Source organism: Ovis canadensis, chromosome 25, assembly GCF_042477335.2.
Source record: "Ovis canadensis isolate MfBH-ARS-UI-01 breed Bighorn chromosome 25, ARS-UI_OviCan_v2, whole genome shotgun sequence".
Classification (NCBI taxonomy): domain Eukaryota; kingdom Metazoa; phylum Chordata; class Mammalia; order Artiodactyla; family Bovidae; genus Ovis; species Ovis canadensis.
In genome coordinates, this window is record NC_091269.1 from 46779510 (window position 1) to 46791776 (window position 12267).

The window sequence follows — 12267 nt, forward strand, 5'->3', positions numbered from 1 at the left end:
TAGAGTGTGTAAGTCTTATCTCAAGGGCTTGATTCTCTTTCTTCTGCTGATTTCACAACCTTGTATGCACCCCACAGTTGAGATCACAAAAGACTTGTACAAAGAAGGCAACATTTGGGGCTCATAGAGAAGTTAACCTATGAACTTGAAGAAAACATTTTTACTAGATGAGTAATCAAAACTAGAAATGAGCATAGTCAGACTCAGTATTTATTCAAGAAGGAAAAAGAGAGGCTGGGTTGGCTGGCTAATCCTTCGTTGGCTTATTTGTGGGTCTGTGATCATCGTTGTCAGGCAGCTGCACACCCATGCTTTGTAAAAGGTTGGAAGCAGGTCCTGCCAGTCCAGCTTGGGAACTGTAGGACTCTAATATGTTTGAAACCAGGTTCAGGTCCACATCCACTGGCGTCATAACAGATCCTCCTGTGCCAGAATCTTCTTCCTCTGAATTGTCATTGGTAGTCTGGGATAGAGGTTCCTTGTTCATGGAAGGAAAAGAAAGTCATGGGACAATAGGACTAGGTTGGATGGCAGTTACAATAAAAAGCAACAATGTAAAGTTGAGTTACATATTAGAAAGGAAATTCCCTTCTTGACAGAAAGAAAATGAAGTCTAATAATAAACTATGTAATTTAACAAACACATTAAAATCTAGTTCCAAAGATTATAGCATACTTCTTCCTAGGAAAAGTTTCTACAAATTAAATGGATTCCTTCCCGATTTTGAAATAGCCCAAGGGAGATAACCAGAGGTAAGGAGATATATTTATAGCTTGCCTAAGAGTTTTAAAAGAAATACACAGAAAAAAAATGAACAGTTAAAAATAAATAAATAAAACAGAATCTGAAATTTACTCTAAGTGAAAGAAGGTAGATTTCTCTCCTACCCACATGTAACATAGAATAAGCAGTATAATTAAGCTTATGTTTAAGAAAATAATCTTTTATCCAAACAGAGTTAGAAAAAATTAACCTTATTCAAATCAAAAGATCAAATTCAAATCACAAAAAATTACCACAAATGAAAAAGAAAAACTAACATAAAATAATTTTAGCTGTCCTTTGTACTAGACTCAAAAGGGAAAGAGGTTGAACATATACCATTTGCTTCTGGGTGGTGAAACTTTTGGCAAGGCTGGTATGTGCTAGTTCCTGGTCCATCTGGGCCATGTATGACTTGAGATCATCCAGAGTCCCTTTTACAGATGCTTCTTCTCCAGGCTCCTGTGTTTCAAGATCCAAGTCATCATCACTATCTAAACATTCAGAGTCTTCCTCATCCAGATCATCAGAGTCTGACTCATGGGACTTTGAACCTACACAGACCCCAACACAGAAAGAGTCACTTGGTACATTTTTTTGGCATAACTATACATCTCAAAAGAATTAGAATATTCTCTGAAAAAAAAAAAAAGGTGAATATACATAGTCAAAGTACTTCAGAAAAATCCCCTCCAGAAAATGATACTGCTGGCAGACATTTGCAGAAAAGTACACAGGCTGAGCTGAAAGATTCCTTTTTTTTGTTTTAGGTGAATTTAATTGATTAAAAATTTTTACTTAAGAAATTTTAAAACTACATAATACATGAATACATTCTGATGTAAACATTCAAGTTATATAGAGTTATTGTCTCACATTTCATTCTCTTCCCAGAGTTAAACATCTTTTAACAGTTCAGTGGGTACCCAGACCTTTATTTATGTAATTCTGTATGTGTCTGTATGTGTATACAAAATATTTTTTACATAGATATATTGAACTACGGTTTGTTTTTCTATTTATTTATATATCTTGGAGGTCCTTTACTGTCAAAACCCATAAATGGACCTCATTCTTCACTAAGGCTATATAATATTTCATAAAATGAATGTACTATAATTTTTTTTGGTGGGGGGTAAAACTGTACTATAACCCAGTTTTTGCTACTACAATGTTGCAATCACCATCTTAGCACACACAGCTTTTTCATGAGGTAAATTCCTGGAAGTGAAATAGCAAAGTCAAAGGTTATCAACGTTCTGGAGCACCAAACTGCCTTGAGAAAAGACAACTTACACCTCCACCTCCACAGTTGGACAGTGCTCCTTTCTCCCACACTTGAGGAAACTGATTATTACCAACCTTTAACATTTTTCCCAATATGATGGGCAATAAAACTAATTCTTACTTTTATTGTATACTTACTTGTTTACTAGAAAGAGTTAACTATTTTCAAATACTTATTGATTATATTTCTTCTTCAAGACACTACCTGTTTATATTCTTTGTTGATTTTTTTCTTAATTGGGCTATTTGTCTTTTTTATTTTAGTAATATATAAGTGCTGCTGTGCTTAGTCGCTCAGTTGTGTCCAACTCTTTTCGACCCCATCGACTGTAGCCTGCCAGGCTCCTCTGTCCATGTGGATTCTCCAGGCAAGAATACTGGAGTGGGTGGCCATGCCCTCCTCCAGGGGACCTTCCCAACCCAGGGATCGAACCCAGTCTCCCGCATTGCAGGCAGATTCTTCACTGTCTGAGCCACCAGGGAAGCACAGTATTATAAGTGCAGGATGTTTAAAAGAGAAAAAAAAAGAACAATGTAACACTGGAGCCCATGTAAAACCCTATCTAAACACACAGCATTCATTCACTATTTAATGAGCAACTACTATGCCAGGCACTAAGCAAGGCATCTTCTGCAAAATTACTTAGGGCAATAATTAATAGTTGAAAGCAACTCAAAATCACACACACACACACAAAAAACAAAATACAAATGAGATCCAATGCTCCAAAGCTCTAGCAATCTCTATACAACTTACAGTTGCAAAATAAAAGTAAACATCACTGTAACTCACCTAAAATCTTATCAAAATAATTAAGAAAAGAATCTGCATCAAAAGTGATTGGAGCCTCAGAAGGTTCTCTGTAAGATTAAAGGAAAAAGACATTAGGAACGCATGTAAGAATTAAAGATTTTAAAATTTAAAAAATAAAAAACTAAAAAAAAAGAAAAAAAAAAAAGAAAGGAAAAAGACAATTTATCCCAAACAAAACTCTTTGAAACTTTGTCTAAGTTGGTGCTGTTCTTAGGAACACTACCAGAGATAAACTTTCAAAGGAGGCAGAGCAAGGAAAATCGTAGTTTAAATTTTAAAAACCATTAGGCTTACTGATCTTGCAAGGCAACAGAAATGAGAAAGATAGAAGAAATAAAAGTAAAAATTGCACTTTGATTATGCACATTTTTAACTTATGCTGATTTAGGGATCTGCCAACCTACCACCTCCTATCAGATATATCTAGCATTAGCAAAAGAAGCTATTTATCCAAATTCATTTAAATAAAATCTATCTTTTTAAGAACCAAACCTTTAAACATAAAAAAGATCAAACTTTCCCTATCCTTGCTGTCTTAAAGAGAGAATACTGAACATAAATTTTAATCTTATGAGGCTAATGGCATCAACACTAATAAAGATGTATTTGGCTGGGCAAGGAACAATTCCATCTACCTTTTTTCCCCTGCTGCTGGTGCTACTGCTACTAAGTCGTTTCAGTCGTGTCCGACTCTGTGCGACCCCATAGATGGCAGCCCACCAGGCTCCCCTGTCTCTGGGGTTCTCCAGGCAAGAACACTGGAGTGGGTTGCCATTTCCTTCTCCAATGCATGAAAGTGAAAAGTGAAAGTGAAGTCCCTCAGTTGTGTCCGACTCTTCGAGACCACATGGACTGCAGCCTACCAGGCTCCTCCGCCCATGGGATTTTCCAGGCAAGAGTACTGGAGTGGGGTGCCATTGCCTTGTTCTCTGTTATTATTTCTTCCTCTGATAAACACTTTCACCTCCTCTTTTTTGTAGCATTTATTATATAAAGTTATTTAAAACAGTACATTTTCTGTATTACACATGAAAATTCACATACAGATGTCTTTTCTATCAAATCTTTATTCTTTCTCCATTGTCAAAAATCTTAATTTTTCATTCCTGCTAGATTTTTCTTCCTTGGTAATTCTTTTTGTTACCCCACTAAAACATTTCTCATGGAAGGAATTATGACCTTGGTACAGCAGAAAGTGATCGCTCAGCAAATGTGAATACTGGCCTCGGTTCTCAAATTCCTTCACCTTTTCCATTGTTATCAAGCACCTTGATATGTGACTGGAAAGCTTCTGCTCACAGTTGCTGATGAGTTTCAAGCAGAGGTGCCAGGGTACCATCTGCTCGGTGTATTCTGGTGTGTATACTGGTAACCAATAGACAAGTCTTCCACCTAATACGAGGGTCTCTGCTGAGAACTTTAACAGGTCAAAAAACATGTCACACAGATAACTCAAGGAAACAGGAACGTGGCTTTCTGGACATTTTCTATTCCCTCTGGTATTTCCTTCTGTGAACTTGTCCTTCTTGTAGATTCTCTAATACCATATGAAGGATCAGTGATGACTGCATCAAAATAAGTGCCCTTCTTCCAGGAGGGTTTTGATGCATCTGAAACCACGATATCAAGGTAATACTTCTCTAAACCATACTGATGAAGATTTGCCCTAAACCAAACTGATGAAGATGTTTTCATCCGGTCCTCTCCATTTCCAGTTTTTCCTACTAGCCTTTCCTAAGCCATGAACAGTATTGTAGTCTATGTCTGTTCCATATACGTATGCACCAAAATGAGCAGAAGCTATCAAAAGGCCACCTGTTCCAACAAATGGATCAAATACAGTATCATCTTTTTTCACTTTTCCATGGTTGGCCATGATGAATGATAAACCAGCATCCATGCTTGTATTTCAAATAAAGTGTCTCTTTTTGACACTGTATGACTCAATAAGCTCTCTGTGTTCATCTGCAACCCATCTACCAAAATAAATATTATGTGGATTCTCAGGGATGTGGTTTGGGTCCAAACCATAATCTTCCAAAATAGAGAATGTATGTTGTGGCTTTTTTAAATTCACTTTCCCTTCAAATGACAGAAATTCAAATGCATCTATTCATCTTTTTCTTCTTGTGTCAAGGTTTTATTAAATGTGTGAATCTTTATTTTATACATAGACTCTGAATGCAGAAATAGAACCACCTTCTCAACAGGGTAGCTTTTAAGAGAACTGTACAGCTCCTCCAGACACTTTCCATGACCCCATAGTTCAAATATAGACTTGGCACACACAGAAAAATCAAGCTTCTGGCAATACCTTCAGATGGAATGCTAAGAATCCAAAAAGGAGACTTTTCATAAGTTTCCTGACTACTGGTGAACTAACCTCCAAAAAGTGAAAGGAAAGACTTTATCTCCAAAAGGAAGAACTCCAGGTGTTCCTGTGCCATGAGCAGAAGACAACGTGTTCAAGGTACCCAGCGGCACTTATCCTCCTCTTTCAAGTTTGAAGCTTCCAATCTACTTGAGGGTACAAGATCAGATGTCTGATCTTGATGAGAGCTAGATGTTAAAAGTCCATAATATTCTGAGTAAAAGCCTAAAAAGTAAAGTATATGGTTGCCCTGCACAGCTCTGGGGCAGTGGCCTTTAGATCTGAGTGATCTCTCTGGCTCACTTCAAGGATCATAATCAGGTTATCAGAAATTTGACTCCAGATAAGTAAGTTATCATAGCACTAGGTACCAAAAGAGGAAAACAAAGCATTGAAAATCATTTACTAAAAATAAAAAATAAAAAAAACCAAAACAAAACCACAGAACTGGCAATGATTGGATGATGCCAACATAGATCCTTTAACTATTTAGATAATTATACTTTAACAGAAATTACCGAGGCAGCTCTGCTCCTTTGTGGGTTGAAACTTTGGATATGAAAGCTTTCATGCTCTCTGAGACTTGGGTTAAGTCATAGTTCTCCTCCCGCCCCTTGGAAGTGGGCTCTGGCTCTTTTTTGCCAGCAGCTTCCTGCAGCAGCTGGTCCAGCTGATCTGGTGAGAGATCTAACCACCGTTCATCTGAAAAAGAAGTGTGACACTGCCATACTATACTCACATGAAACAGGTATGAAACAGGTATACTCTCAGTAAAGTACCCTCTGAGACTTAGTGGGATGTTTTAATTCTTTCTAACCCCGTGCTCTATCCTGGCCCATCACTTACCATCTTCTGGGGGAAGATAAGCTTCTTCTTTCTTAAGCTCTTCTATATCAAATTGTACTGTCTGCAATAATGTTAAGATTTCTTCACCTGGGCTCATAGCATGAGAGCTATAAAAAATCAAAGATATGGGTATTTAATGAGAACTTAGAATAATAACCACAAAAACAGAGTATTTTAAAGTTGGAAAGGATTATCTAGTCTAATTTGTTTTTAAACATTTGTTCAGGATACTGAATCCTTCCTCTCAAAATTTCACCAGGAACTCAAAATATAAAAAGAGCTCAAAGAAAAACTGCTTTGAGGAGTTCCTGGTGGTCCAGTGGTTAGGGCTTGGTGCTTTCACTGCCATGACCCCTGGTTCAATTCCTGATTAGAGAAAGAGGATCCCGCAAGCCTCACAGCACAGCCAAACCAACAAAAAGTCCAAAAAGTAAAGAAGAGAGAAACTGCTTTGCAAAAAAAGAAACCATCAACAAATGAAAAGACAACCTAAAGAACGGGAGAAAATATTCACTAACCATATATATGAAAAAAACCCCAAGTTCTTTGATTCAAAAATGGGCAGAGAGAATGAATAGACATTTTTCCAAAGAAGATACACAAATGCCAAGAAAAGGTACTCAACATCAACTAATCATCAAGGAAATGCAAATAAAAATCACAGTGAGATATCACCTCACACCTGTCAGAATGTCTATCATTAAAAAGAAAAGCATTGGCAAGAATGCGGAGAAAAGGGAACCCTCATGCACTGTTGGTGGGAATGCAAGTTGGTACAACCACTATGGAATACAGTATGGAGGTTTCTCAAAAATTAAAAATAGAGCTACCATATGACTTAGCAATCCCACTTCTGGGTATTTATCCAAAGGAAATGAAAACAAAATCTCAAAGAGATGTCTGCATCCCCATGTTCAGTGTAGTGTTATTCACAGTAGCTAAGACTGGAAACAATCTAAGTGTCTACAAATAGATAACTGGATAAAGGTGTGGTGTAGATGGATGAACGGACAGACAGATAAATTCACAGAGACAGAGATCTACATGGGGTCCCAGGTGGCGCTAGTGGTAAAGAGCTTGTCTGCCAATGCAGCAGATGTAAGAGATGCAGGTTCAATACCTGGGTCAGGAAGATCCCCTGGAGGAAGGCACAGCAACCCACTCCAGTATTCTTGCCTGGAGAATCCCATGGACAGAGGAGCCTGGCAGGCTACAGCCCATGGGATCACATAGAGCTTGACACGACTGAAGCAATTTAGCAAACACACACAGAGATATACATATACACACTGGAGATATATATAAATAAATACTGGATACACACTGGAATATATATATATATATACACACACACTGGAATATAATGGAATATTATTTAGCCATGAGAGAGAAAGAAACCTTGTCATTTTCAACAACATGGATGCACCTTGGAGGTTTTATGCTGCATGGAATAAGCTAGACAGAGAAAGTTAAATACTGCATGGTATCACTTATATGTGGAATCTAAAAAAAAAACGTCAACCTCATGGAAACGGAGAATAAAAGTGGTTGCCAGTGACTAAGGGGTGATGGAAATAAGCACAAAAATCGTGGAAAAAGGATTCAAACTTTCAGCTGTAAGTAAATATAGTCATAGGATCTGATGTGAAACATGGTTACTATAGTTGATAACACTATTGTGTAAATGAAGTCTGCTGAGAGAGTAAATATTAAATGTTCTCACATACACACAAAATATAAACATGTGAGGTGAAGAATCTGTTAATTAACTAGGTGGTGGGACTCTTTTTCATAATGTACAGGTATATCAAATCACCACAGTGACACTTTAAGTGTCTTACAGTTTTGTCAATTATACCTCAGTCAAACTAAAAAGAACCCTGAAAGATTGCTTTGATTGAAATGGAAGCTGGAGGCTTTGAGACCTGCTCCTCTTGCCTTCCCCTTTGCTCTGCAGCAGGCTCCATGGACACCATCATGAAGCTGCTGATTTAGTGTAGCTCTTTCAATCTGCATATATCATATTATGAGGAAATGAAAACCCAAAGAAAGTATGCACAAAAATTAATCTATCACGTATTAAACGCTAGGCTAGCACTTCAAATACATTTTCTTATTTAGCCCTCTAATTACTATTACAAGGAGGTAATAATCCTGTTTTACAAAGGAGAAACTCAGAGCCCAGTGAATCTCTATAACTTTTACAAGGTCATTGAGTTGGACAGAGCAAAGGCTTGAAATCAAGTCTTCTGATACTATTTTGTGCTCCTCTTACTATAAACTGATAGGGAAATACACACAGAGTGAGCTATTTTATGATGGTGATGTGATTTGTTATATAAGCTTATGGAACTCTGTCTGAACTATTTATAAGGGAACAAACCAAGTTATATAATGGACTTGCATTAATTTAATAAACATTTGCATACCTTGCTGAATCATGTGGGTAACAGGGACTTATCCCTACTCTGTAATATGCAAATATTACTAAGACAGAGAGAAGAAATATACACAAATAATTACGGTAAGTTAAAAACATATAAAGTCACACAGAAATACCAAATGGTTCAAAGAATCATAGGTGAAGGTAATTACATTCACTGGGTGGAGACAGAGAAGTTTAAAAAAAAAAAAAAGAGCTCATGGAAGAAGCTGAGTTAGCCCTTAAAGAACCAAGAGGATTTTGATGGGTAAGACAGGATAGAGAAATGTAAGGGGAAAAAATGAGCATCTGTACAGAGGTGGGGAAGTGAGGAACATGTTCAGAGAGAGCAAACGGGTTCAGTTTGGCTTAAGGGTGAGATCTGAGGCTGAACAGATGGACTGAAGAGTACAACGAGGCTGAAAAGGCTAAGTTTAGACTCAGTGAAGTAAGGAGTGAGTGATCACTGATGGCTTGTTATTTTTAATTTTTGCTTTATGAGATTAAAATAATATAGACAAGTCAAAAAGATAATATATCCTTACCACCCAGAATTAAAATACTGCTATATTTATCTCTAAATATATTATTACATTAATAAATTTAACATAAAAAGCAAACTAGTAATATATGTGGTGGTGGTGTCCCGTCGTGTCCGACTCTTTGTGACCCCATGGACTGCAGCTTGCCAGGCTCCTCCGTTCATAGAATTTTCTGGGCAAGAGTATTGGAATGGGTTGCCACTTCCTCTTCCTCCAGGGGATCTTCCCAACCCAGGGATCTAATCTGTATCTCCTACAGGTGAATTCTTTAAGTACGTACTTTAAAAAATATATGATAGATAAAGTTAGTATTCCCTTTGATGATCAACTACTAGTTCCAATCTGTTTCTCTGCTGCCCAGAAGTGACAGCTCTCACAAGAACCTTTCTGGGCCACTGAGTGAGTAAGAGAACACTGTTTTCTTTACCAGACATATTATTCCCTTGATACCATTCCCTCAGTTATCACCTGTCTGCCTCAATCCCTGACATTCTTAGATCTCTTTTGAAAGAAAACCTCCTTGGAAAGGTCTCCTGGGTCAACCTTTCTAGAAGAGCAGCCCTTACATCTCTCTCCCCAAACACTGCCTTTTCTTCAAAGTACTAATTACTATCTATCATCATATAATGGTTTATCATCTTTCTCCAACACTAGTATGCAGCTCCACAGGGCAGGGAGAATTGGGGTTCACTTGTTGTATTCCCAGTGCCTAGAAGAGGGCCTGGCATATAGGAGATAATAAATACTTACTGAGTGAATGAGGATATATGTATCTATAATATGTAATATCTTGTGTATTTTTATAATTTATATCCATAGCACCTACATTTTACTTGTATTTTTCATTCAACATTGTATTTTTTTAATCTATTCATTTAGACCAGTGATTCTCAACTGGGACAATTTGGCAACATTTGGTAATATTTTTGGTTGTCACAATTGGTGGGGAGTCAGTCCTAGGGAATTTACTGAGTAGAGGTCAGAGACATTGCTTCATCTTACAATGTACAGGATAGTTTCCCACAACAAAGAACCATCTGGTCCAAAGTGTCAATAGTGTCAAGGTTGAGAAATTCTTACTTAGATTTATGGATATTTATATAATCTCTGGCTAACTAATGGACAGTAAGCCATCATATAAATACATTGAAATTCATTTATCTATTATTGGTGGACACTTCCATTGTTTGTAATTTTTCACTATTACAATCTCTAATAATTTTTAGGAGAGGGAGGTAACATGAGTACATATGTATTTCAAGCAGATTCTCCTGGCTCTAATGGTTGAATTGGAAGAGAAGAGTCGCTAGAGGCTGAGAAATAAGTTTAGGTATAGCTATAGTTCAATATGGTTCACTTATGGCAGAAAGTGAAGAAGAACTAAAGAGTTTCTTGATGAAAGTGAAAGAGGAGAGTGAAAAAGTTGGCTTAAAGCTCAACATTCAGAAAACTAAGATCATGGCAACTGGTCCCATCACTTCATGGCAAATAGATGGGGAAATAGTGGAAACAGTGAGAGACTTTATTTTTTGGGGCTCCAAAATGACTGCAGATGGTGACTGCAGCCATGAAATTAAAAGATGCTTACTCCTTGGAAGGAAAGTTATGACCAACATAGACAGTCTATTAAAAAGCAGAAACATTACTTTCCTGACAAAGGTCTGTCTAGTCAAGGCTATGGTTTTTCCAGTAGTCATGTATGGATGTGAGAGTTGGACTGTGAAGAAAGCTGAGCACCAAAGAATTGATGCTTTTGAACTATGGTGTTAGAGAAGACTCTTGAGAGTTCCTTGGACTGCGAGGAGATCCAACCAGTCCATCCTAAAGGAGATCAGTCCTGGGTGTTCATTGGAAGGACTGATGCTGAAGCTGAAACTCCAATACTTTGGCCACCTCATGCAAAGAGCTGACTCACTGGAAAAGACTCTGATGCTGGGAAAGATTGAGGGCAGGAGGAGAAGGGGACAACAGAGGATGAGATGGTTGGATGGCATCACTGACTCAATGGACCTGAGTTTGGGTGGGCTCCGGGAGTTGGTGATGGACAGGGAGGCCTGGCGTGCTGCAGCTCATGGGGTCACAGAGTCGGACACGATTGAGCGACTGAACTGAACTGAGAGTTCAATAACTAAGTAATTAGAGTATCTAGACAGGCAGTAAGGTAAAAGAATGTAAGATACAAGATAACAGTGAACAGTATCTAAGGACTGGATCCAAGGAGAGCCAGGAGGTCTGGGTGATAAGAAGGATGACGGTACAATTAAAAGCCAGCAGGACAGTCGAAGATATTAATTCAGCTAATAAAAGCAAAGCAAACAAACAGAAGCTTTAGGAGCCAAGAGCAGGTCTGGAGGGGAATGTGAGCTTGGTTTCAAACTGCAAAGAAGTCATTCTGGTTGGTGAACGGGAGTTTCTCCTACAACACTCATGAAAATGTTGGATATTGAAGCTATTTGCAATAAGTAAATTAGAGTCCATTTGCTAAAACGCTGTGCAGCTATTTAAAAACACACTTTATCAAAACATTTTAAGGTCATGGGAAAATGTAAGATCACAACGAGTAAAAATTATGAACAAGATACATAATTTCTTGATAATGTAAAATTTTTTTAAAAAATCAATTGGTTATGGGGAATAATAATCCTGGGAGGCAGTAAATCGGAAGAATAATAATAGTGGCTAACTCATGATATAAATTGGAATAATAGTAGCTTACTCATGATATAAATTTTTCCCTCTTACGTTTTTCTCTATTTGCTATATGAATGAATGTTATTTGTATAATAATAAAAGACATTGTTTTTTAAAAAGAACTACCAAACCCTCAATCTATCTTATTTCATGGGAGAATAAGATAGCCCTAAATCTCCTACATGAGTCTCTCTAATTTCTTAACTTCTTTTCAACCTAAGATTATAAAGTAATGCTATTCAACAGGGAAGTGGTCTCCTAGAGGTGACAAGATTCATCTGGGGGAGATTCCCCTAATTATGAGAGCCACCTCCTTTACTTTCTTTCCCAAGTTTCCTTAAAACATACCCTAAGAAGGCATCCTCTTTTCCACAAATTACTGCCATAAAATTGATGAGAATGGGACAAAGGTACCTCTAGACACTTACAAAAGAGTGGGAAAAAAAACTGTCAGCCGTTCAGTTGTGTCGGACTCTGCAACCACATGGACTGCAGCCCATCAGGGCTCCTCTGTCCACAGAATTCTCCAGG

The 12267-nt window shown here is 37.6% G+C and overlaps 1 protein-coding gene and 1 pseudogene across 2 annotated transcripts in view; both read right to left on the minus strand.

The window, feature by feature from the left end:
- Nucleotides 1-188: 188 nt before the first annotated feature.
- ECD (ecdysoneless cell cycle regulator) overlaps nt 189-12267 on the minus strand; it is a 31048-nt gene continuing 18969 nt past the window's right edge. For both annotated transcript variants that reach the window (XM_069572047.1, XM_069572048.1), the window contains exons 10-14: nt 6082-6188; nt 5754-5937; nt 2844-2911; nt 1103-1317; nt 189-478 (exon numbers count right to left, since the gene is read on the minus strand). In XM_069572047.1, the coding sequence (XP_069428148.1) occupies nt 248-478; nt 1103-1317; nt 2844-2911; nt 5754-5937; nt 6082-6188 (805 nt within the window). In that variant the 3' untranslated portion in view covers nt 189-247. The remainder of the gene's footprint in view (nt 479-1102; nt 1318-2843; nt 2912-5753; nt 5938-6081; nt 6189-12267) is intronic.
- LOC138430146 (tRNA (guanine(10)-N2)-methyltransferase homolog pseudogene) lies at nt 3872-5731 on the minus strand (annotated as a pseudogene).